A 26,685-nucleotide genomic window follows, 5' to 3' on the forward strand; every position below is an offset into this window, starting at 1 on the left:
TAACTGTCAACTTTACATTTTATTTTTTATTTGTTGATAACAGGTATTTAGATCAGTTTACACACACCTCGACTAACCAGGTGTTCGGGCCAGTTTACATTTTATTACTCCAATAAAATTACGTAAACAAAAGACAACTGTCACATCGGCTTACACAGTTCAATATTCAAATTGAGAGAGGAGTCCAAGCGCCTCTTGTCGTGGAAAGCAGACAGCCTCTGAATCCTCGAACTTGAGCGAAATAAGTTCCTCAACAAGTTGGCTCGCGTTCCTCTTCTTGCCGCCAACCTTTTCCAATTCAAAACACTGAATAAGTGCGCCAATCGCCAAGGAAATCGCCCGCATGGCCATGTTGTTTCCTGGACACGCTCTCCTCCCCACCCCAAACGGAACAAATTTGAACCCTTCTCTTTCCTTTTCAATCGCTTCAAACCTTTCGGGTTTGAAATTGTTGGGCTGCTCCCAAACATTCGGGTCCCTATGCACGGCCCAAGCATTTACCAATAGCGTTGTACCTCGGGGTACATCAAATCCCCCGACGGTGCAATCTTCGGATGAATAATGGGGTAGTAAAAGTGGCAACGGAGGATGTAACCTAAGGGTCTCACAGATGACACAATGGAGAAATGGAAGTACGGCAAAGTCAGTGTCATCTACTAAGCGACTATGTCCAACTTGGGTATCAATCTCTGTTCTGACCCTGCGGAGTGCTTCTGGGTGATTTAGAAGCAGCGAAATTGCCCGCTCCATGGTGCTGGTGGATGATCCTATTCCTCCCAAAAACAGTACCTGGAGCACATCATGATTGTCATGGTAGCAAATATCACACCGTCAAAACCCAGGAAACTTGACTCAGAGACAAAAATAAGAACATAAATTTGGAACATTGGAAAGTGAAATTCAGGAATCACACGTATAAATACTTCATAACTCTTTAGATTATCTTTAATATTAAACAACAAAATCTAAAATCACCTCAAAAACCTCTCCCAAAGACCCTTCATGTATAAACTGTCTACAGGGTTGCATAATTATGATTTATTTCAAGGGTTTAAGCCCAAAAAGAGTATGCAAGTCTGCAATTTGGGGAGAATGATGTCTCACTTATATTACGAATTGTACTACACAATAAGGATCACAGCCCTTGAACCATGATCTTGAAGTAGCTACGGCCTACGGCTACAAGTGTAGACTAGAGTACCCCGGGGGACAATATTCCATTTTCGGTAAGTTGTTATCACAAGAAAAAAACAAAATGGACCAAGGACATAGCCTTGAGATTCTCCAAAAACAACAAAACAATACATCGGGCAACAAGACCACACGATAGCCACCGAGAGCTGAAAGCAGCAACTCTCCCCTATTGCCACTGCACGGCAACCAAACCCCAGCCGAAGCACCTACAGCAAAAAAAACTCAATTTTGAAGCCTGCTATCATCTCTATAATTCGTTTAGAGAGCTCCCATTTGTGGATCACCTGATTTTTAGCTGAGGGTGGGATCATTTTTCAAGAAGGGCCTGATCAAAAATTTAAGTTGGACACGCTGTACATACGGATTCGTTTGAAAGAAGGCTATTTGGACAGAGTGTCCAGAAATTTGTACAAGAGTATCAAAAGGAAAAATGAGTGATTGTAACCAAGAAGTCAAAGAAAGCAGCACCAAGTAACACCGAATTCGAAAAGTCTACGCCTACCGCTCCTTTTCACCCTTCCCCCACCACACTCATTCTCACCGTCCAAAAGTATTTTGAACAATCTGGATTTAAATAAAAAAAAACTCTTCTTGGGAAGAGTTGACTTTTCCTAAGAAGAGTTTTCTTTAAATCCAGACCATTAATTGCCGAGACGAACGGTGAGATTGGGGGAGGGTGAAAGTGAGCGGTGGGCATAGCACCACTGGAGTAACACCGTGAAGAAATTGGAATGCATCACCATGTTACAAGAACAATTGAATATTTAATGAAATCCAGACGTCTCCCTCTTTCTAAACCACATTAGAGATATATTTCCCCCAAGAAAGGCTTGAGCAATTAAAATTGGAAAAAAAGACATCATCTCAAAATTAGGCTTTTCCCAAACTTATAATGACAGCCAAATAAGTTCAAAGAAGATGATACCGGTTGCATTATTAGCAGATATTATCGTAGACTTTATCTTCTTTTTTTCGATAACTTAGGGTGTTCGGGACTAATCCTTAGGGATCTAATCCCACCGTTCACTAGCAGGGAGTGAGATAAAGCCCAGACAAAATCTTGTATGGACTGGCCCCATAAAAGGTGATAACACACCTAAGATGTTAGGAGCGAGCAAACTCCCTAGTCCCAACCCTTAACCTACCCGTCTGGGTTGGACTTCATCTATTTAACTCATACTCTGGGCACCTCCAACCAATCTCCATCTCTCCAATATGGAGAAGCAATGCACTCCAACTATGCTCCATTTTTTCTCTAAATTCTCTAAAATGGAGTTTTGGATTTAAGTCTCCAAATTTAGCCGCGGGACTTCGTCGACTCAACTCTCCAAAATAGAAATTTCAAAATTCCTACTTTACATTTTCGGCATTTCACTTTACATTTCAATACCATCCACGTCCTTTGCACTTTTATCTATCTTAAGATAGGTAAAACTTTGATTACGTGTATCAATGTTTGCCAAATTTACAATACTACTGGCAACATCTTGGTAATATATTTCCAATGAGCTAGGATAATGACCGCGATTAAAAAAAACCTAGAAAATTGGAGGAAGAAATTTTTAGGGAAGTTTTAGAGATGAAAATGAAAAATGTGGATTGGAGCTTGTATGAACTGTAAAATTCTCTAAACTTACATTTCGAATGTAATATAGTATCATTTTGAGGCTATCATATGGAGAATGGATGAGAGATGAGTTGGAGGCGCTCTCAAAGAGGATAGGTATTGGAAGGATTGTACAATTCACAAGGGAATAACGGAGCTGGTTCTGGAGGAACAGGACCACCTTTAGCAAAGTGTTAAAACAGGTTCAAAAGGAACAGGACCAGTGACCAACACGGCAACATCTTCGGGCAATATAGCAAAACGTTAAAACTGGTTCAAAAGGAAGAGTATTTTCCACTGTTTGAGTCCAGAAACACAAAATTCGAAGAGTCCTCGCTTTTGCATTAGAGCATTCCCATTGTAATAATCAAATTGGTATGGATAAGTAAACTTAACAACAATGCTAAAAAAACACCTCACATTGTAATAAGCAAAGTTACAAGTCTTTTAGCAAATAACCAAATTTCACTCATTTCATAACCAAACTTAACAACTTTTACCAATAACCAAAACTCAATAACCAAACCCAATAACCAAATTCAAAACTCAATAACTAAAAAATACCCCACATTAGAATTGTCTCATTGAGACGAATAATTTAGTGTGGTCGGGTGTGTAATTGAAACTGAAATTGGACATAGGTGCATTGCGTACTATGGAGGTTTTTTTTATAGGGATGCAAAAATAATCAATGTGGAGGTAAAGGTTGTTAAGTTTGATTATGAACTGAATGGATAATCAAATGCTGATGTGACACATTTTGGTTATTGATTTTGATTATTCCCATTGCGGATGCTCTTAGCCACCAAAATGAAACTTGGGGAAGCAAAAGAACTACCGGAGTGCTGATATCAAAAACAAATTCATTATCACAGCCAAAATTCCCAGAGACCCTGTTTGATAGTTGTTGAAGATGTTGCAATCGGACTATGAAACCCATGGGCACTTATAACCGTGTTTGGTGGGGGAGGGGGGTTTTCTGCTGTGGTTCCGGCGGATTAGGTTGGCCCCAAAATGGCATATAAGCAGCAAAACAAACATGTCAATTTAATCTCATTATTCAACCGGGCACAAAATCAAGAACAAAACAACTTCGCTATTAATCTCTCGTCATGACCAGTTCCAGTCTCAATCCCTCCTCACTATGAATCCCCTAAAATACTATAACTGGCTGCAAATGAGGCCAAAAGCGCAATCAAACTCCATAGCGATGGGATATGTTTGCAACTTATAAGCATAGCTCATACGAATAAAGTAAGGCATATTCAAGTTTCAAGCTTCATACAAAGACATGACCATCTCCAATCCTTACCCACTTTAGAGCAAATACATCAATAAATCGGTAAAATTGCTATCAAAAATCTTCAAATAGCAGTTTTTCCTATTCACTTTACACTACAAGCTGCAACAATCCAGATTTTTTACTTATTCCTTGATTATAATATTATTAAGTTATTGGTAGGAGATGTAGTTAAAGTATAGAGGAACCAATAAGAGAAGAGAGAGAAAGTGCATGAGTTGACAAAAAAGAATAAAGTATAAAAAAACCTAATGAATAGTTTTTCGGCACTTTTAACTAAGAACGGTAGCAAAATGATTTTTACCTTGGCACATATAGAGTCTGCTGTAGGGGTATTTTTGTGTTTTTGGTTCTCTAAAATACCTAAATTGCATATTTGGCTCCTCTGGTATACTTGCTCTTAAGACCCAAATTCAAAATTTGGACAAAAACCTCAAAAACCTATCTCCAATGCATTACCCAAATTCCTTGCCATTTTGGGTTATACCCATTTGTTTCTCCAAATCTAGAAAACCCAAACCTCTACCCATTTTTAACGGCTCTTTTGAGAGAGAGATAGAGAGAGATGGGACCTGGCTGGAGCTGTTGAGCTTCGTCGGAGCGGCCGACCGTTGTCAGAGTCGCTGGGCTGATGACCGTTGCTGAAGTTTCTTCGCTGGAGTTGCCGGAGCTTTGAGCTCTCTCTCTCTCTCTCCAAATCAGATTCATAACTCTCTCTTATTTACATTAATGCCATCGAATATTTTGCAAATAGTAAATTTGGGTAAAAATTGTGTATTGACATTGGAGAATGGAGATTCTGCTATAATTTGGTTTCAGCTAACTGTAGCGGCTCAACCGGACATTTGAGGCGGTTCTTTCTAAAGAGTCACGATTCTCAGATATAGCAGTTTTGTAGTAAACCCAAACCGGATTAAAAGTCGGTTACCAAATTGGATTTTAGCCCAAAATTAGGCTCAAATAAGTTTGACTAAAATTTTGGGGGAAAAAGGGGGTATAGGCTGGAGATGGTCTCTCTCTCATAAGGCAAAAACAAGTGCAGATAACAAACACGGCAAAAACAAGCGCAGATAACAAAAAGTACTCTCACCAGGATTACACTCTTGATGACATCCTCCGTGTAGAATTCAGGCTCAGACTCCTGTAGCCTCAACAAAGTTCCAATCAGCGTCGACGACTTATAATCATCGACACAATTCGCTTCTCTCTTTCGTCGAAACTCATCCACCAAACCCTGCAAAAACCCATCTCTTTTCCCCTGCACAGCCCTCATGCTCTTCTCCACCCCTTGGTAATCAACCCACCTCAGAACCGGAAAGTAATCGCACAAATTCAACGGCTTCCCCCTCATAAACGTCTCCTCGAATCCTTCAACCAGCTTCCTCCCTGCTTCGCCCCCTGCATCCTCGTCCCCGACGTATCTCTCCCCGTTAACCACCCTCATGATGGTATTAACCGTCAAGACAAAGAACCAGTACTTCAACTCCACTCTCTTCGGATCGCCATCCCTGCTCGCCCTCGAGGCTCTACCCAGATGGGAGAGGAAGTTCCTCGTTTCCTCTTCGCGGATGACGGACGATTTCTGGAGGCTTTTGGCGGAGAAGAGCTCGACAACGATGAGGCGGCGGAGGGTCCTCCAGAGGTGGCCGTACGGGGCCCACACCAAGGAGGTGTAGTTGTAGGTCAGGTTGTCGGCCGCCACGCCGGGCGGGCGGTTGGCGAAGGCGACGTCGTTCCTGGCGAAGCATTCCTCGACGGCAGAAGGGGAGGAGAGGACGAGGGTGGGGCGGGAGCCGAACCAGAGGAAGAGGATCGGGCCGTGCTTGGACGAGAGGCGGCTGAGGGCCTCGTGGGGTGCGGTTTTTACGAGGTGGAGGTGGCCGATTACGGGGAGAGGGAAGGGACCGGGCGGTAGTTTCTTGCTTCTGGGGCGGAGGAAGTGCGCGAGGATGAAGAGGAGGAGGGGGAGAAGAAAAGCAGAGTAAGAGAAGTAGTTGTCCATAGCCATAGTTGCTGCCGGGAGATAATGCATTCCTGTGGCTGTGGGAAATCTGATGACTAGTTGAGTTCCGTTGTCTGGTCGTTGTGAATTTTTCTACCATTGGATAGAAAATACTCCGAGTAAGTAAAATACCTTCCTTTTGACGGTTGACTGACTTTTTGGACGGCCGATTTGTGATTTGTCGATGTTGCATTCCACGTCGGCGAGAAATTTTTGGGCGCCGAGCGGCGGTAGCCATTGGCGACCCCAGCCGGCACAATATGTTATGGATAGTCTATATTTATTTTCTCTCTTTCCTCTTTTTCTCACTCTAAAATTCGGACTGTCAAAAACACGTTTGAACGGCGGAAATCGCCGACAGAAAACCATGTGTGTGGTATCCGCTTGACACCCAAAAACTTCTCCATGTCAACACATCTTTTGGATCTTTACGTGGAAGGGCCGAGACTACGTGAAGCCCGTTTGGTAGCCTAATTATCGTTGTCTTTCGCATTTTGAATTGTGAATTATTGTTTTTCAGTTGTGATCCGGATAAATTACAAATCTAGTAGAGTGTTTGGGAGATGTACGAAAAATAGTTCACCGTAACTAGGAAAATGCATTCTTCAGGGAAATGCATTCATGTTGTTATGATCTGATGCATTCATCATGTTCTTTGTGAATTTCCGATCATTGCATAGAAAATACTTCTCTTCGAATGAATGATTTGTCGATGTTGCATTCCACATCGGCACATCATTCGGTTATATAGGTGGAAGGGCGAGAATACGGGATAGAGATGGATTTTCAGACACAATCTGTTTAAATTGATAATTTTTTACACAACATGATCCGACAATACTATAATTAAATAGGACGAATATATATTGGACTCTTATTTCTCTTGTAACAAAGAGGATGACACGAATGACTGTTAATTTTTTCAGAAATGCTACATACACATACAATCTGTGCACAAATTGTGCACAGATTTTGTTGTAGGGCCCACCACGGGTCCCACACAAATCATCCGAGCCGTTCATTAAATGTAAAATATTTTTTCAAGGGTCCCCGTAAAAAATAATCTCAATCCGATACCTATAGATGCTCGATCCAATCGTATAACTTTTCATTATCCGAAAATCTGAATGAAAAGTTAGATGGTTGGATGAAGCACCTATAGGTATTGGATTGAGCTTATTTTTTACGGAGACCCTTGAAAAAATGTTTTACATTTAATGAACGGCTTGGATGATTTGTGTGGGACCCGTGGTGGGCCCCACAATGAAATCTGTGCACAATCTGTGCACAAAAATCTGTACCGGTAGCAAGACTCTAATTTTTTTGTGATTTATTCGAATAACACTTGTTATAGTACTAGTCCTTTTATTTAGGAAAAATTACCGCATAGTCTAGTTTTCCTTATTTATTACCTAATAATTATAGTATTAGGGCTCCATAAAAAAAATTAGAATTTTTGGTTTTGTTATTCTTGTTTTTTGACAAGTACTAGTTGATTTTCATTATTCATTGGTTGCTGTTTTTTCTATCATTGCATTGAAAATACTCGTTTTGACTAACTTTTTGAATTTATATTTTATCAATATTGGAATTCACATCGACATTAGAGTTTTCACCACCACCACTCCTCCATCCTTTTTCTCGCCTCCCAACAGTCCATCCATGGTGACGTTCCAGCATGAAGTTTTCAAAGCAAGAGATTGGAAGTTCAGAAATGCCTAATGCAAATCGTATTTTTTTGGAGTCGGAGTTCAGCTATTTTGGCAGAACTCATGGATATCAGGGTACTTTCTTTTTGTTTTGGGTTTGGAATCCCATTGTTGCCTCTCTTTTTTACTTCAATTGTAATCTAAGAATCCCAAAGGGGTTTGTGGTCTTTTTTCTAGGGCTCACTCTTCTACCGAATTTTTTATTGGTCTGCATTGGCAGAATGTGTAATAGAGCTTTTGGCTCACTTCAAGATGGATACATGAGTGATTAATTGTTCCTGTCTTGTTTATACAGTGGCCTAGCCAAAAATTTATATACTTGTAGCGGCACAATCCAACACATGCAACCACAAATCTTACCTTTGAACCCTGCAGGGCAGTATAAAGAGAGAGGAGTTAGATAGATATAAGAAGATAGAGATAGGAATAAGGGAGAAGTGAAAATGATTAATTGTAGCTTGACTTGCCTTTTGTGATGGTGATCGTAATTATAATTCCATGAACAAGTGGCAATTTGGAGGCAAAAGTTCAGTCAATAAAGTTTTGCTTGTGTAATTATTAATAATTCAGTAGTCATGGGACACTGTCACATGGGGCTCTAACACCTTCGTATCATATATTTACATGAGACTCATGTATTGAGTCTCGAGTTGCACGTTAACATATATGGGGTGGAGAAAGGAATTGAGACATCACGTGACAGTGCTTCAAAAACACTCAATAATTACTATTTCCTACTTTAAAGTACTCTAACATTTCGAAGACGTTATTAGTGTGGAAAAAAAAACCCCCAAAATACAGTGGGATCATGTGCCACTGCGTTTGTAGGGTGTTTTCTAGGTTCTTATCTTGAAAAGTAATATCGACCAATTATGCGTCCAAGTCAATTTATGCAAATCTCGATTAAATTCAGTAACTTACGTTACCAATTGTCTAAACTTTCAGTGGCGTCTCAGTCAAAAATCGAATGTGTTCCTTGTTGTGATCAATGTTCCTTGCTGTGTGTACATATAGTTGTTTTTTTAAACAAAATTTATAATTTAAGTCTGTTTGATTTTCAAACTCTTTTTGAATAGACTCACGGCTAGCACACCTCTCCTAACTATGTCCCTTTATTCTGGAATAATCCCTTCAAGAGGCACAATTTTACAAATTTCAGCCAAATGCCCAAATCCTTCTCTTATTAAGTTACGGCAGGTACCATTTCGATGAATGTATGCCTCTTTCAATTATCAGTTGTTACAACTGACCGATACCAACTTAGCACTCCAGATAGAGAATACTGCGTGCATGCAAAACACTTCGTGCAAATCAGATGGCTGAGAAACCAATTACAATGCAGAAATTCATATAGAAAATGCATAAAGAAATCACAACCATGATTATTGAAACAGAAACTACTGCACCGAGCTATCAAACCCCAACAAACCATTGCCGAGCGCCCGAGCCCCAACCATGCCACAAAACGCCACAGGGTTGGAACCAATTGTAAAAGAGGTAATTTAGATTATCTGGAATAGATTTTATAGTTTTTACTTGAAAAAATTCTCCTTCATTTTGCTTTATTAGAAGATCACCAAGTTTTTTAAGAATATAAAGTAATCATCATATGAAATGGGAATTGATTTTGGCACACCCAAAATTGATAATCACACTCTTCAAAGGAGTGCCAAAATCAAATCCATATAGGGATTCATTTTGGCACTCCTCAAATTAATTTTGACACTCCCTTTTGTGAGTGCGGTTATCAATTTGGAGAATACCAAAATCATTCTGTGTCAAATTTGCCATTATTATTGTTTTGTTCAACCTACCCTACTCTAAACTAGAAACACGTACAAAGTAAACATATAATAGATTTTTCTGGGCACTGCTATTCGCAGCTCTTTATTTTCTCCCATAACCCATTAAAAATTTTCAATTATACTCGACAGTTAGTTACCGAAATTGAGATATATTTTCAATATCCAATTACCGAAATATAATATTTTTTTCAACAGCTATTTTACCGAAAATGTATGTTCGGCAGTTGCTTACAGAAAGTTGAACATATTTTCAACATGTAGTTACCGAAATATAATCTTGTTTTCAACAGCTATTTACCGAAATGTTATGTATGATTTTCAACAATCATTTACCGAAATGTAGTGGGCTATGAGAGAAAATAAAGGGCTGCGAATAGCAGCGCCCATTTTTCTTTTCCAAAAAACAAAATTTATGAAACTCACCCCTGTTTAAAGAATAAGATACAAAATGTAATATGGTTTTTGTACATTTATCATTAATATAATGAAACGATGCACTTTAGTACACAAGTTACATAAGGTCGTGTTTAAAGAGTAATATTACATGTATTCAAAGAAAGGTATTACTTGAACATCACTATAATAATGTTTTTAGTGGCAAAAGTAACTATTAAGCTCACATATTAACCTTACACATAGGCACAATATAAGAGCAAATAAAAATTTGGGTGTGGTGGGTGGCTTCTTCTAGAATGATGGTACCTGAGTAAGAATTTGATAACCACCTAGGATGAGAGAACACATAATCAAATTTGTTTAGTGGGTGGTTTTCTTTTCCTCATTTTCTACTTTTAAAAGTAATTTAATTTTCGTACCCTATTTGTTTATTTTATGTTGAATGCATCTTGTTCTATAAGTAACTGTGTAGCGCAAATAACTGAGAACGCATATAGTAGGTTTCCAAATGACCAGGGGTTAATTCACATCAAGCCCAAACTATAGGGGGTCAAGTGTAATTTGTCAAATAGATTCCGTTAGTAAGAGCTGAAGTTATCTATTGTCCTTAATTGACATGAAATTGAAACTACAAGCTTAAAATCAAGTCAATTGAAAGAATAGGGACCAAAGTGGCTCAAATACCAAACTACAGAGACCATTTAAGTGATTTTCCCTTGATTTTGTGAAGATAAAAGGAAAGAAGCGAGAAGAAAAATTCTTTTGTTTTATTTTAAGGAGACGTAAGGAGGTAAACAAATTAACGCCGGGTACAGACCCTCGGAAAAATAAAAGAAAAGTAACGAAGGAAACCTTAAAAAACATTGTCAAGAAAAATTCAGGAAAATAATTTTCACACCCTATTTTTTATTATGGCACTTTTTTTTTTGGCTTTCAGTAAACCTTTTTTTTTATTTCACTAAAAGATAAAAAAAAGAGTGCCATAATAAATAAATAAAAGGAGTGTGAAAATTATTTTTCAAAATTTATTAGGCTTTCTGTTCAAAAAAAATTTATTAGGCTTAATTTTCAATTTTGTTATTTTCTTAAATGTTTCTTCTCAAACCAAACAAACCTTAAATAAAATGGACTTCGCATTGGTGCTGTGCACCTCCGAGCCATCGGATCGTGCATTCGACGGCTCAAATTTCATTTGAACAACTAATAATCGAGAGCCGTTCATTACAAAGATAAAATTCAAGCCGTCGGATGTACAATCCGACGGTTCGAACGTACGCAGTATAGTGCTGCGCACATTACTATACTCCAATTCAAATAGAATACAGTAAAAGAGAGAAAATAATTACTAGCTCCAAACGCACCCTTAGGTACAATCCCCCATCTCCAGGCGAAGGCCAGCGGGAGCTCCGTAACTGAACCTCACCGTCTCTCCTCCCCCCATCCCCCCCTCTCTCTCTCCACAAACTTATATGCCGGCGAGTCTCAACAATGGTTTCCATCACTTCGGCCGAATTGAACTATCTAATCTTCCGTTACCTTCAAGAATCAGGTCCGTCTTTTTTTCTTCTCGATTTGTTTTCCGTCCACGTTCCAAAAATTAAAAGTACTACTTTTGTATCTCCATTTGTTCTCTCCTAGTGCTGTTGTTGGCTTTTATTGTTATAGAATCGTGCTGTGCTTTGATTTCACTTTTGAGACCTAGCCGCAACTGCTGTTTACAGGCCATTTTTCAACGCTCAAAGCTTTCTTTGCTCGTTAGGTTTTCAGAAATTTGGGTGTTATACTAGAGCAATTGGTCTATAAATGCCGTTTTAGGATTTGGGTGTTCATTGAAATGTGCTATTTTTGGCCTCATGCGATGAGGCCCCAACCGCCCGAGTATTAATAATAGTATTAGTAATTGATTCCACAGGGAGATATGTCGTAATTATCACATCGAGGAATTAAAGAAGAAGCTGATGTTGTACACTGTCAGGGGATATGCTAAATTCGTCCTTTTCATTTTATCAAATACATGTTTTAGGGTTTTTATGAACTGTTGGACTGTACCCATATAGGTTTCACAGGAGGAGAAGCTTCTGAAGCTTCAATCTGTAGAAAAAAGTTTCTGGTTGAACTAATTTCCTCTTCTGCACATTGGAGCAGATTTTCTTCTGAATTATTGTCAAGTGTGAATAGCCATCTTGGGGTTCAGGGTTGTTCTTTACGGTGCTTATTAGCACCTAACGTTCTTACAAACCAAATGAAGCTTCACGTTCCAATCAATTGGCGTTGGTTTCATGAATCCTTTTTCTCTATTGAGGTCTCTCAAGTCAAGGGCGTCGTTACTCGCCTTGGTGCTACCATCTACCCTAATCATATCACTCCTAACTACTCACCCCTTGTCTAACTGCGATAGATATGTCCAAACTACCTTAACCTAATTTCTCTCATCTTATCTTCTACCAGTCCCACTCTAGTAAACTCTACTATTCCGCAAAGGGTTTCGTTTCTGATTTATCTCGCAAAGTCTTACCATACCACCATCTCAACATGCGAAGTTTAGCTACAATCATCTTTTTCGCATGTTGTTTCTTAGTAGCCTAGCACTTCGTGTTGTATAAAATGGCTAGCCTTATAGCAGCGCGGTAAAATTTTTCTTCAACTTTCTGGGTATCCTGCAGTTGCACAACACTCCCAAAGCACTTTGCTACTTGAACACCTACAATGTACTTGTATTTTTGTGTTACATCATCCACAATCTCTCCACAAGACACATAAAATGCACACTTTTTTGGTAATTTATGATTTTTGAGGGCCACTTTGTCAACCCTAAAACTTTGACTTATCACTAAACTTAGTGCCTAAACTTCATATGGAAGGGAAAGGAGTTCACTGTAACAGCTCCTTCATGTGCTTTGTGGCATTTCAACCCCCTCAATCTCATGTGCTACTCGTCCCTGAAGTATATGCTTTGTGGCATTTCGATCCCTTCAATCTCATGTGCTACTCACATGGTCATTTTCGCCCCAAATTTGTATATGATGATAGGGAGCAACTACCAATTGAAATCAGAAGGACAAAAGATTAATGCTTAACTCGTTCAAATTGAAATCAGAAGGACAAAATTTGCTTATGTGGGTATTTTGTGATTTACCCAGAAATATCTTGTGGCACTCTTCTGTTTCATAAACAATGCCTCCTGCATAGTTGTGGTTGTAGCTATTTGCTGATGTAATTTTGTTTCAGGGTTTCCCCATTTTAGTTCAGGGTTTCCTTCTGCCTTGTGTAATGTGTCATATATTGGTTAGAGATTGGTATATGCTAATGGTGCTTCTTTCAGGGTTTTAATTTAGAGTGCTGCTACAGGTACAGAAAATTGGGGACCGAATCCGGACCGACGGCCGCCGGCGAGCCATCTCCGGCCACCGGACGGCCGATCCGAGCCGTCCAAAAATTCTAAAAAAAAAAACCGAGGGGCCCCACGCGGGAATCAACGTCATCCGAGGTGTGTAGGGTGCTTGATCGGAGCACCCCTTTTCGTGTGTATATGTATTAATACATATACACACGAAAAGGGGTGCTCCGATCAAGCACCCTACACACCTCGGATGACGTTGATTCCCTTAATACATATACACACGAAAAGGGGTGCTCCGATCAAGCACCCTACACACCTCGGATGACGTTGATTCCCGCGTGGGGCCCCTCGGTTTTTTTTTTAGAATTTTTGGACGGCTCGGATCGGCCGTCCGGTGGCCGGAGATGGCTCGCCGGCGGCCGTCGGTCCGGATTCGGTCCCCAATTTTCTGTACCTCTATCATTTTTGTTTAATTTAAGTGTGGGTTGGAAGAAAGATTTATGGACTTTACGTAGTTTTGTGTCCCCGTGCATCATGTTCTGAAAGGACTCCTTTGTCTTGGACTCATTGTTCTGATGGTTCTCAATTTCATGCAGGGTTTACACATGCAGCTTTTGCATTAGGATATGAGGCGGGGATTAACAAAAGCACAGTTGATGGAAACTTAGTTCCACCTGGTGCGCTTGTTACATTTGTGCAAAAAGGAATCCAGTATCTTGAGCTGGAAGCAAACTTGAGCTGTGTAAGTACATTACCACTTCTAATTTTTCTCTTATAACTGCACTTTGAGAACTGTCAATTGATTAAGGTTTGTTAAGGTTTTCTCAGAGCGATACAGAAATGGAAGACGATTTCTCATTCCTCCAACCTTTGGATCTTATAACAAAGGATGTTTATGAACTAAGAAAGATTATAAAAGAGAAAAAGGAAAACCTTCAGCAGGATAGACAGAGAGACATTGACAAAGATACTAATGAACCTGACCGTGAACATGAAAGAGAACATGCACACACAAAGGAGAAGGAAAAACCACAAAGGGAGAAAGAAAAAGAACAAGATAGAGGAAGGGTAGAGAAACATAAAGAGCAAAAGGGAAAAGGAAAGGAAAAGCCGCATGAGGATCATATTGATTCCAAACAAGGAGATAAGGTCATCATTCGACATGAAGAAAATGGACACAATGAAGGTAACCTATGCATATTGTTTAACTTTCTGTGTGTTGTTAAAGGAGAGATATTTACAAATTCCTACTGAAAGTATCTAACTATGGTCATTTAGTACTTACATTTCAACGTATTTGTTTTATCCCCAAATTTGGCGTTATATTTGGAATGGCCTTATACCTATCCTCTTATTTAAATTGAGCACCATACATGAGGAAAATGAGAAATGTGGACATGACCGACAATTTTCATTTCACTTCCCTTTGTTTGGTAGAAACAAGGTCACACATTTCAATTTGAAACATGTGATTTGGCTTATATTGTACTTCTCTTTAACATCTCCCAAGTTTTGCCATGGATCATGAAAATCTGGCCCTGTATCCTGGCTGGTAATTCGGAAGTGTCCTTGAGTAGGTGGTCAGGGTTTCAACTGCCACAGGATTATTGGTGTACAATCTATTGAAGAGAACCCTTAAACAAAGAAACAAAAAGCTCACTTAACTTCACTGCACATATGCAGACAGTTCCTTGTCATTAGTTAATGCTTGATCTGAGTTGATTAATTTGGTTGTTTAAATTGTATCCCATGCTCTTACCGTGACTGTCATTGTGAAATCACTGAAATGTATTTTGTCCCATTCCTTTTGGATCTGCAATATAGGACCAGAGCCAATGGAAATATGTACAAGCTCAACGTCCTTGCCTTGTGAAATTCCTAACAGTGATGTTACAGTACTGAGAGGCCATAACTCTGAGGTTTGGATGCATCTCTCTATTGTTCACTTTTGTTTCTTAAGTTAACAGAGTTTCTGCTTGTTTGTCATGCACTTATTTCTTTGTTTCTTGCAGGTTTTTGCATGTGCGTGGAGTCCAGCGGGTTCGCTTCTTGCCTCAGGGTGAGTACATTATCCTGTTGAAAGTGACTATTCCGTGTAGTTGAAAATCTCAATTTCCTTGCTTCTTTAATGCATTACTATGGAAACATCAGCGCGGTTTCACAATTTTAGATCATAAAGAAGGTATTTTGAAATGCACTTGGTCTTGGTACTTTTCACGAGCCCCTTTGAGTGGACCATGGAAGGGAGCAAAACCTTCATAGACCATTTATTTGTTTAGCTGGGTTGAGAATCTAATTTGATTATCCGTCCGGCTAACCGGTGCTCTATTGTACTGTTTAAGCACTTACTGCAGTAAGTCAGGTGTCCAGCTTTTACTTTTTATTTTTGACAGGACTGATTCCAGTCTGTCGCCTACTCCCAGATGACAATTGTCCTCGTCTTTATTCTTTCACAAAACTCTCTCTCTATAAGAATTGCAGCACGCAAAACAATAATGAAACCACAATTTTTTGTCATTCTCTGATTCTCTCTCGTCATCAGTTCTTTTCTTACTAAACAGAGATGATATAGGTACCTATTTCACATTTGTACTAGACCCGTTTCGAGTTCCAAAAAATGATCGGAGTCGTTCATTTTATTTAAAATATTTATTTTGCAGTCGCTCCACTTGCTGCTGTGCCAAAACAGAAGACTCATTTCCCGTGGTCCCTGCTTGGTGCCCAATAAATGGGCATCATGATTGATGATTTTGTTGGGCCTGATTTCGGGTCTCAAAAAAATGATTCAATCTTAATTTTTTTTTTTTTGGGTTCTTGTAAAAAAATATCTCAATTCCTTAAATGTAAATTTTTTTTATGCCGATAAAAAAATAGATGAACGATTTATTTGATGATTTTGTAGAGCCCATTCAAATTCTGAACAAACCCTTACGGATATCGGATTGACATAATTTTTTTTATAAGAAGTCATAAAAAAATATTTAAAATATAACTTGCGCTTTGAATGGGTCTCATAAAATCATCAATCATCATACCCATTTATTGGCCAAAACGAAACAATTTTGGCATAGCAGTGAGTGGAGTGGTGGAATCAAACTGTGAGGGTAGACTTTTTGAACCCCAAAAAGTTTATATTTCAGTAGAGAATAAGGAGGTGTTTCCGGTAGTGAAAAATTTGTAGATTTTTATGTGTGGTTGAAAAATTGTTAGGTGTTTTCGGTAGAGATAAGTTGTTGAGGAATGTCAAGTTTTTTTCGGTAGTGAATAAGTTGATGGGTTTTTGAGTAGAGTTACTGCAGCAAAAAAGTTTTTGTTGACAACTGTTTTGCTAGTGGAAACGGAATGGTAAAATGCTGAAACTTTTTTATTAGTAAAAACAAGATAGTAAATGCGTTAAATTTTTAGTATTTTTTGTTAATGGAAACACCCCCTAAACATAAAACCAAGAAATTGTGGTTTAGAATTTCTTGAACCCCCAAAAGTTCTATGTACTGTCCTGATTTTGGTGTATTTAGAAGAGATACTAGTATTTCAGTAGAGATTGGGAACAACAATGAAGGGTAAGAATGTCATTTTTGTGCACATGGTAAAAGTATCACTGCACACACTGACATTGACATCTAAAAGGTTTGAAAAGTGCGCGCGTGACGTACACAAACCAGTGCAACATGGCACTGGTTAGCTTTTGCCTTTGATTATTTTACTATGTGATGGTAAACAAAAACAAAAAAATATTAGCAAACTGCGGGTTGGCTTGTATAGTGGTTATCGATACTGGTCAACAAAATATCCAAATTCTAATTGAAAGGAGTGGTAACCTTTTCTTTTGTCCAACTAAAATAACTGATCGAATGGAAGAGCTCGCTTTGACTTTTAAGAGTCGGTGTCTTTGTTTCTGTTGCATTCCATCTCATCCTATCACATTATGTTCTGCAATATTTTAGAGGAAGTGGTATTCTGTGAACATTATGCATCAGTTATGTACCTATAGGTGGCTGAGTTTGTTGTAATTTTCTGCCATATAAAATCTGTGGGTCTTATTCACGAGTGAACATTAAAGCAAGTGCATGTTGAGTATTTCGGATAATGTTCCTAACGTTTATTTTGCATTTTTTTGGTTCACTCACCTTTTTGGTTGTGGTCGCTGAGAATATGACACCCTCTGTTGGACTGTACACATTCAGCTGTATCTATAATGTGCAATAATATGGCTTAATCATTCTATAGTGTTTATATGATACATAAAACTGTGAGTAATTTGAGACGTGTTTCCACCATACCAAAATCCGCTATACTCTTACTCATGACTAGTAATGTTCTAGGTCTGGAGATGCAACCGCAAGGATTTGGACCATTGGAGATGGGCCTTGCAGTTCAGGCATTCAACCTGGGCCCGCCAGTGTTGTCTTGAAACATTGCAAAGGTAGAACCAATGAGAAGTGCAAGGATGTCACGACGCTTGATTGGAATGTGAGTTTTCTTCCTACAATGGTTGCCTCTATTGAAGTTTGACTCCTGATAATTTAGATATCGTTGTTAGATCTGTCTTATAGTTTGGCAAGATGCAATTTGATCAAGTCATTTTCTCCTTTGAATGTTTGCTCAAATGTAGGGGGAGGGAACTCTACTTGCAACAGGATCATATGATGGCCAAGCAAGAATATGGAATACAGATGGTATGTTGGTCTTGTTACATTATTTTCACGTTGAGCTGCCAATTGAAGTTGGCTATATAGAGAAAATTAGGGATCTATATGGGTACTTTTATTCAACCTGGACAATTGGTTTAGTCTGAACAAATGGAAAAGTGCTTGATTAAATGGATGTGACTGAAGAAGCAAGAATAAAGAACTACGAGTAACTAACTTTGAATTATTCGGTGCTTCATTTTTATTTTTAGGAGTACGGGCTTTCATACCAGTGGGTATATAGAATCCTTATAAAGATTCGTTTTGTGCCACCCAATTATGGACTTTGATAGCTAGTTAAGCTTATTACACTAAGAGTAAATCAGCATGAGCGAAATTAGAGGAAGGAGAAGCTTCGGTTTGCATTGCTAAGACTGGAACCCGATCGTTACGATCAATGAGGGAGCAAATTCATTCACCAGGCTAACTCATGGGTCTTAACTAACTCAATTGTCTATTACTACTTTCCTAGAATAATTCTGCTATTACCCATACAGCACCTGCTAGCGCTAATAGTTACAACTTATCATTGCGAGTCATAAAATAGTTGTCCAATCATTTTCATTGATTCATTGTGGGTAAAGAACTCTTGACTAAAGAAGTATGGGACTGATTAGATTCACTTTCTGATAACAAAATATTACTAACCATTTCTTTCTCCAATATTTTCCAATAAAATGTACTCCCTCTGTCCCAAAATCAGTATCGGTCCGTTGTTCCTTTTTCGGTTGTCCCATAAGCCTTATCGATTTTAACTAGTCAAAGAAAAAAATTGAACCATTTTCCAATTTGGCAGTCACCCCATATTCTCCAAGCTCAAAACTGTAGGCAAAATGCGTTGGAGTCTAAAAAGTTATCATTGCATTTCAAAAAGTAGGGTAATATTGGAAACTCATATTTTGAAGAGTAAAGATGCTGTCCCCTTAAAATGTTGGATTCCCAGAGAGGGACAAATATTGGGACTGGGGGAGTATTTTTAATGTTGTGTGACTCTCTCCTTGGAATTTAGCATGACACAAAGGTGCTTACACTGGAAACAGAAAAGTGTCTTTATGGATTTTGTTATGTTTTGCTTAGTTTCTCTACTTTTGTTCTATGGGCTGTTTAAGATTTAAATCCATACTTGTGTCTTGATGCCGATATGGTGAAGTAAGCTATTTTTCTGTTATTTGGAAACATGTTTGTGAAATAAGTGCTTTTTGATGCATAAATTATTGGAATTGTAGCTAACACGCATGAAGTAAAATTTTGCACTCTCTCAGGACTGCAAATAGTTATGTAATCAGCCTTACTGTACTTTGTCATGTGGGTTCTATCGTTAGTTTTGTTGACAGCTGTGAATTTTTATCACTACATTGTACGTTGTACTGAATTTTGTTTACTTTTTCCATTTGATCTGCGTTCTTCCATTATGGGTTATAAATTGAGGGTTGCATTGTGCACTCAAATCAAATTTGCATGATATTGGTTAATTTACTATTGGGAATATTGTCCAGGAGAGTTGATGACTACCTTAAATAAACATAAAGGACCAATCTTTTCTTTGAAGTGGAACAAGAAGGGTGACTATCTTCTTAGCGGGAGTTTTGATGAAACAGCAATTGTGTGGGACATAAAGACAGGGGAATGGAAACAACAATTTGAATTTCATTCAGGTTCCTTCGAGTCTCTCTTTAATCATATACTTGCATAAATGGTATTATTCTGTTACTGTTATCCAGTTTAAAGCCTGTTTTCTTTGTTAGTGCCATCCTTTTAGTGATAACTTAAATGTAATGCTTCAGCTCCTACGCTCGATGTTGATTGGCGAAATAACATTTCATTTGCGACATGCTCCACGGACCACATGATATATGTTTGCAAAGTTGGAGAGAACCGACCAGTCAAAACTTTCTCAGGGCATCAGGTTGGTTCTACCACTGTCCTGAGCAATCTTATGTTTTAACTGCTTGAACTGATCAATTCACTGATCATTATCTAGGGGAAGATTTGAGTTATTATGTTGTCATGATTGCTCTGTTAAGTTGCCATAAGAGTCAAGTATATGAAGTTAATCTCAATATCTGCACAGTGCATTTGGGTATTGTCTCGACAGTTGCCAGATTACAAGTGAACTAGGAAAGCCTGATTATTGGCATCCTGGTGTGCTGTGTGAATATCATGACTGTTTATCTTTTTGACTCTGGAATCTGTATAACTGTGTAAGGTTTAGTCATACAAATAGATGCGATGAATTAGTGGAATTTTAAGGATCTCTATTCAGAATCTGTACAACTGCTTACTGTTTATCTTTTTTACATGTGCATTCATAGGTTGGCATTTCGGTTGTGCATTCATAGGTTTTCGTTGTTACATCTGTTTATGGATTGAGTGCTGATCCAACGGTTCTTACTCAGATACGTCACTTGCTTTAAATGTCGGACAAGTTTGCCAAGAAATCTGCATAAATCTTTGTGTCAAATTGCCCAAGGTCAAGATGACATTTATAATATGTGGCTCTGCACTTTACTAAATAGATTTTGTTATTTCAGGGTGAAGTTAACGCCATCAAATGGGATCCTACAGGCTTGTTGTTGGCTTCCTGCTCTGATGACTCTACTGGAAAGGTGAATTTTCCCCCCCCCCCCAATTCACTTGTATCATCTGGTGTCACAGCAAGTTTCTCAGGCACTACCAGTACATGTAGTTTTAGTTCGTGAACACATTGGTTCCCGTTGCACTTTGAAGCTCCATAGGCCGATCTCCCTTTTTGGGTTGGCACGTTCCTAACCAAAACACGCATTTGCGTGTATCTCATTTTATCGAGTTGTAACCTTCTCTTTTTATATTTAAAAGCGTCTGTTTAGGATGTTGGAAAGGAATCATTTTTATGTTGTATTGTTCTTGAGTGCGGTAGTTCATAGTCAAGTGGAACAATTTGCTCGAGCAACTTGAAATTTGCTCCAGCAACGTTATCGAGACTCGGCAACATTATATATATTTTTCAATTAGGTCAAGGTGGGGGCTGCCGCTATATTCCTTTTGGAGAGCAACTTAACCAGGCGTGTGCGACTTTACCGAGTTCCACCAACACTATATATATTTTCCAGTTAGGTAAAAGAGGGCTGCCGCTTTTGATTTGGAGAGCACATCTTTACGATTCCAAAAACTTAGAGAGCATGTGAATAGGTGCACCGAATATTGCAGCCACTTTGAAAAGCTCGTGGTCATCTTTCCCAACATATCAAAGGGCTTTGTTTCATGAATCCTGAAGGGTATTGAAGATCTATGGATCCGTGGTTTTAATCATTCAACTTCAGGAGGTTAAGTTCATCAACAATCAAACTCTATTTTGCACCCTTTCGTGGAGTTCGAAAGGGTTTCTGGAAGGCCTGAGGATTCAGGATTCAGCGATCATGCAGGGGTACGATGAACGTGATTTGGCAGGTAGATCTTAGGACTCGTGGCGAGGATACACAGTCTTTATTAAGATTGCTTGTAATCGTACATTTGTTTTAGTGCATGATTCCTTCCTGTGGTTTTTACCCGATTTTGGGGTTTTCCACGTAAGTTTGGTGTTTCATTCTTTGGTTGGTTTTGCGGTGTTATTGAAATTATCTAGTAAGGTGAAATAATTACTCCTAGCATCGTTTCAGAGATTTCACCCTCTCTGCTATGTAATGATTGGCATATCATATATGTTCACTCTATATTTTTAGCCCTGAAGTATATCCAAATCATTAAATGCATTCTTACTATGTGCACTCTTTTCATAGGATCTCCCAACTATTGTGCTTTCAAGTAGTTAACATGTTCCTTGCATTTGCGTTGACAACTGATATGAAACTGTGATTCAGATATGGAGCATGAAGCAAGATACATATGTGCATGATTTGAAGGAGCATTCCAAGGTATATGATAGCCTTTTCCCCCCTAATTGTCATGCTTTATGTAAGTAATCCCTGATTATTCCTACTGACAAAAATGCACTACCTTGTAGGAGATATACACCATTAGATGGAGTCCTACAGGGCCTGGAACTCACAACCCTAATCAGCAATTAGTGCTGGCCAGGTAAACCTGCTGCTTGTCTGACAATCAAGATTGGCAATGGGTGTTTTAAATTGGGGTAAATGTCTACCCTATTGATATAGTAGGTCAGACTGGATCTTGCACATATTAAAGGAATTGGTATTGATGATCATCGAATGATTTTTGCAGGATCAAATAGTTTTTCTCTTTAAGTATTGGCATGTCATTCCCCGCTAGATCCTGGTTTTCTGTCATTTGCTGTTCAGTAATATCAATTGCGTTAACCTAGGATTTCTTTTGGCCAATCTACCTCTTCTGTTCTTCCACGTCATCACATGTTTTATTATTGGTATTGCTTGTCACTTGCTTGTTCTGGATATCCAAAAGCTTTTGAGGATTTACATTGCGAAATCATATGAAGCAGCTGCATGGTTTGGGCTGTTTCATTTTAATTGTCCATGAAAAGAAGTTTCCATCGGGCAATAGAGGAGTAATTGTGCCCCATGTCGGTTTCTGTCCATCTCCTTCTCTGAAGATGCTTGTTCTTTTCTCGGTGGATTAGTTCATTTACTACTTTGTAGCATGTGAGGGAATTTGTTGGTTTCAAGCTCAGATGAATCATGTAAATCTTAGTACATAGCTATTCAAGGCTTAATTCCGTTCTGTGGCCTCAATAGAGCTAAATGGGTCGTATTCTTGTTGCAAATTGCTTAAGTGCCCCTTCATGGGTTTCATCAGAACAATTTTTTTGTGTGTGTGTGTGTGTGTGTGTGGTAAATGTGCATTTTATAGCCAACCTACAGAAAAAACATGGGTACAAACCCGCTATACAGGCTGCTGTGCACAGTGTTCTAAAAGGCGGGATTAATTGCCGATTAATGGGCGATTAATCGGAAATTTGGGCTGACCGATGAGATTAATGGCTAAAAGGTTGAATTAGGCGGCTAGAAGATTAATCGAACTTTGGCGGCGATTAATCGCCGCTTAATTGGTTGGCGTGTAGGCGGCGATGGGCGATTAATCGATTCATGGGCGATTAATCGGCTAATGGGCGATTAGGCAAGGTAAATCTGAATTTTTAGAAAACGAAGGGGGTAACTGTTATACTCATACCAGGTTATTTAGGGCTTCGAATTACTGTGTTAGGGCTCTCATTCGATCTGGATCTGGGAAGAAACCCAGTCATCGCCTACTGCCGACGCCAGCACATCGACGATCACCTCTCATCACCGACACCGGTCATCGCCGACGCTAGTCATCGCCGACGCCTTTCATCACCATTCACCGCCACTGCGCCTCATTGTTGACTGCTGTAACTCTCGATCCCTCTCTCTTGATCCCCCTCTCTCTTTGTAATCTCTCTCTCTCTCTTTGTGTGTAATTTCTCCTTCTCTCTCTCTCTCTGTAATTTCTTGATCCCCCTCTCTCTGTAGTGAGTAGTATTTTGTTTTACAAAATTTAACACTTGAGTCTGAGTAGCAGAGTAGTGCAGTATTGTAAATTTATGGTTTGGACCGTTTGGTGTAGGCTGTAGCCGTGTAGACCGATAGACGTGTAGTAACTAGTAAGTATTGATGGTGGAGAAGATATATCACATCAACTAGAAAAACTGTGATTATTGATGGTATGGAGGTTGTAGAATATTTAAAAAAAAAAAAACCCGACTAATTGCTAAAAGGCGATTAATGGCCGATTAATAGGTCTCGAAGCTTGAAGGTGGTCGGCCGCCCGCCTAGCGCCGAGCGCTTTTTAGAACATTGGCTGTGCACAAACAAACTACCAAACAACCACACTAACTCCTCTTTAGGAATTTGCAGATCCAAGAACTCTAGTAGAGATGTTCCGTTGACCACAGAGTCTTTGGTTCTCCATAGAGTTTGGGAACTGATTCCCAGTACACACTCTTAGTCTTATATTGTCATCAATACATGCTGAGACTGCACTTGAATTTCTGGGCCTTCCTTCAAAGACTGGAATTACGCTCAAGCCAGATGTAGTATACCCCAGCAGCTAGTGCCAGTTTAAACAGCGAAGACCTAAATGACTTGGTTCTATTAAAACCACAAGCCCCATTCAGCTCTGAATCCCAGATATCTGTCCTCCTTTGGATCTGAAATCTGAGTAGAATAGGTTCCCAAATACTCTTAGGAAAAGAACAGTCAAATAACAGATGTTGAATATATTCTGCTTTCTGGCAACGCAGCACACAATTAGGATCTACTTCCATACACCATCTCAGGAGTCGATCCTTCGTAGACAACCTCTTTAGATAAGCTAGCCATAGGATGAAGGACCATTTAGACACATTTTTTGTGAACCAGAAAATAGACGCCCGTTGAGTTTCCTCTTCTCTGTTTCAAAGCCTCCCATGTATGCTTGAACAGTCCAGACAACTTCATTTGCTTTATGAGTTTGAGGAACAATAGAGCTAGGAATGGAGCTTTGTATCTGATGAATCACAGTATTGCGTGGCCTGGGCCAGTGCCATTCCCCATTTTGGATTACAGTACTAACAGTGGCAAAAATAGATCTCCCAAAGGTAGAGACAAGTCTCGCATCAAACAGTTTGTAACGGGGACCACTAGGGTGCCAGTTATCTAACCAAAGTAAAGTACATTGCCCATCCCCAATGATGTGTTTCACAAAGTTCTGGGCCAGATCGCTCAAACTCATAAGCTTTCTAATAGTCCATGAACAGTCATGAGGGGTCCTCAGAACACTCAGATTGTTTAATACTCCCTTAGAAAGGGCTTCCAACTCAAAGCCCTTTGATGTAGAGTATGAATAGATTCTCAGATTAGGAAAGTTAGGGTTGTATTTAGCTCATGTCTCTAATATGAAGAATGGATCTCCTGCAATCAAACTTTGCTTATTGAAGTGTGAACAAATTTGGCTGTATGCTATTCTCTTTACTGAGTTTTTTGACATTCGTAATTCTTCATTCCTTTTATGTGCAGTGCCTCTTTTGACTCAACAATAAAGCTGTGGGATGTGGAGTTAGGGCGCGTTCTCCACAGCTTAAAGGGTCACAGGTACCACACAAAAACCCGTGGCATGAAATACAAAAAGCTATTTGGGGTCTCCCATGAAGCCCATTTTCAACATCACAAGCAGTTGGGTGGGATTTTATATCGTGCTTATTTTAACTTGATCTCTTGAACTGCCTCTCAGGGATTCTGTATACTCTGTTGCATTCAGCCCCAATGGTGAGTATTTGGCTAGCGGGTCATTAGACAGATGTCTGCATATATGGTCTGTGAAGCAAGGCAAGCTTGTGAAAACATACACCGGGACCGGTGGCATATTCGAAGTTTGCTGGAACAAGGAAGGTGACAAGGTTGCTGCTTGTTTCTCAAACGAGGTAGTTTGTGTTTTCGATTTTCGTATGTAGAGTTTGTCTATGTAGCAACCTTCACACTAAACTTTTGGGGTTGTGTCTTTCTTAAGGAAGAAATCATCTCTGAAGCATTCTTTTGCAATACAGAAGATGTGTTGTGCAAAAAATAGTAAAAGAGACTTCTTAGGTAACTACTTACATTACTTACTGATAGAGTAGTCTGGTTGTTTCTGACAGCAACTGTGGTCTAAATTAGGATTTATGCATTCCGTTTGTACACCCATCGAATGGATATTGGTAGTGTGTTTATCTCATTGTGTTAGCTACAATTGGATGTTTAAGCCACAACTCAAGAAAACTCAGGTTGGTTTGGGATGAAGGTTTAAGAGTAACTACCTGATATAGTTACTGTCAAACAATGACCATGCGTTGGAGTGTATAAACTGCCTGTATCATTATAATTAAATCATAGAACGTACAAAGTTCTTCTAAAACAAGCAGAAGGGATCAAATGTTCTTGAGCCTGATCTTCGTTCCACCTTGCAAAATGCTGTCATTCCTCTACAGAGGAACTCTTGTTTTTTAATGTGAAGGAAAAACAAGCACTAAATCAGAATTGTACAGAGGTTGCTCGGACCCGATTTTGTGATGCTGTAACCAGATTTGGTCTTCTGGCCTAGGAGTATATTGCTACACAGACATTGTGCAGTAACCCGTTCTCTGTTGGAAGCATGAGTTTGTGCTCTATATATATATATATATTGGCTTTGCTGTACAGAACAAGTTTGAAGGTGTATTTGCTCAGGGGAGACATCTAAGAGCTCCTCTAACTGTGTATTGGCATTGGTTTGCCTTGAACCATAAACACGAGTTGGATTTGGCCACCGGGTAATCTAGGCTGCCACCTCAGTAATTGTTCAGGGTCTTGGGAAGCCGTTATGTGTTGTCTATGAATCCCATTCTATACTGGCCAGTACCAGTTGGTAAGTTGGTATGTATTAGTATTGTCCAAATCCGGTACCTTACACCTTTAATTTTGTTTTGCCTCAAATGTCGGCAACGACCGGTGATATTGGACGGTACTGGCCAATGCCGAACAATACCGGACTGTTTTTAAATTTATTTTTGCTGTCATTATCGGACAATATCGGATAATACCGGACGAATTATTTTATTTTATTTTTAATAAATGTGTATATTATACTAATAAATTTTTTTATGTAAGAAAATAGTACTAATAGTGAAAATCAGTAGGAAAATAATACTAATAGCGAAAATCTACCGTGTATCTCACCGG

General features: G+C 39.1%; 2 protein-coding genes across 3 annotated transcripts; one reads left to right on the forward strand and one right to left on the reverse strand.

The window, feature by feature from the left end:
• Positions 1-6,333, reverse strand: LOC131331285 (cytochrome P450 81C13-like). Of its 2 annotated transcripts, none has more exons than XM_058365171.1 (2): positions 5,191-6,333; positions 1-789 (listed from the first exon to the last, which is right to left on the reverse strand). In XM_058365171.1, the coding sequence occupies exons 1-2, from the start codon at positions 6,130-6,132 to the stop codon at positions 160-162; spliced, it is 1,572 nt and encodes a 523-aa protein (XP_058221154.1). In that variant the 5' UTR covers positions 6,133-6,333; the 3' UTR covers positions 1-159. The 2 variants fall into 2 exon arrangements, with proteins under 2 accessions (XP_058221154.1, XP_058221155.1); XM_058365172.1 differs by lacking the exon at positions 1-789 and adding an exon at positions 1,083-1,400 and having other exon boundaries at positions 5,191-6,225.
• A 5,009-nt stretch (positions 6,334-11,342) lies between these two features.
• On the forward strand, positions 11,343-25,717 carry LOC131331286 (WD40 repeat-containing protein HOS15). The gene is made up of 14 exons (XM_058365173.1): positions 11,343-11,561; positions 13,949-14,094; positions 14,181-14,538; positions 15,177-15,271; positions 15,365-15,411; positions 17,675-17,822; positions 17,965-18,028; positions 19,537-19,695; positions 19,825-19,946; positions 20,572-20,646; positions 21,877-21,930; positions 22,020-22,093; positions 25,009-25,083; positions 25,223-25,717. The coding sequence occupies exons 1-14, from the start codon at positions 11,501-11,503 to the stop codon at positions 25,440-25,442; spliced, it is 1,698 nt and encodes a 565-aa protein (XP_058221156.1). The 5' UTR covers positions 11,343-11,500; the 3' UTR covers positions 25,443-25,717.
• The last annotated feature ends 968 nt before the right edge of the window (positions 25,718-26,685 follow it).

Source organism: Rhododendron vialii, chromosome 6a (assembly GCF_030253575.1).
Source record: "Rhododendron vialii isolate Sample 1 chromosome 6a, ASM3025357v1".
NCBI classification, from domain to species: Eukaryota; Viridiplantae; Streptophyta; class Magnoliopsida; order Ericales; family Ericaceae; genus Rhododendron; species Rhododendron vialii.

What these genes read in the sequence shown, in the direction of transcription:
- LOC131331285 (XM_058365171.1), bottom strand. Translation starts at nt 6,132, where the DNA reads ATGCATTATCTCCCGGCAGCAACTATGGCTATGGACAACTACTTCTCT. An exon ending in TCATCAAGAGTGTAATCCTG is followed by an intron (nt 790 to 5,190) that starts GTGAGAGTACTT and finishes GATGTGCTCCAG; the next exon opens with GTACTGTTTTTGGGAGGAAT.
- LOC131331286 (XM_058365173.1), top strand. Translation starts at nt 11,501, where the DNA reads ATGGTTTCCATCACTTCGGCCGAATTGAACTATCTAATCTTCCGTTAC. An exon ending in AGAAAATGGACACAATGAAG is followed by an intron (nt 14,539 to 15,176) that starts GTAACCTATGCA and finishes TCTGCAATATAG; the next exon opens with GACCAGAGCCAATGGAAATA. An exon ending in CTGATGACTCTACTGGAAAG is followed by an intron (nt 20,647 to 21,876) that starts GTGAATTTTCCC and finishes ACTGTGATTCAG; the next exon opens with ATATGGAGCATGAAGCAAGA.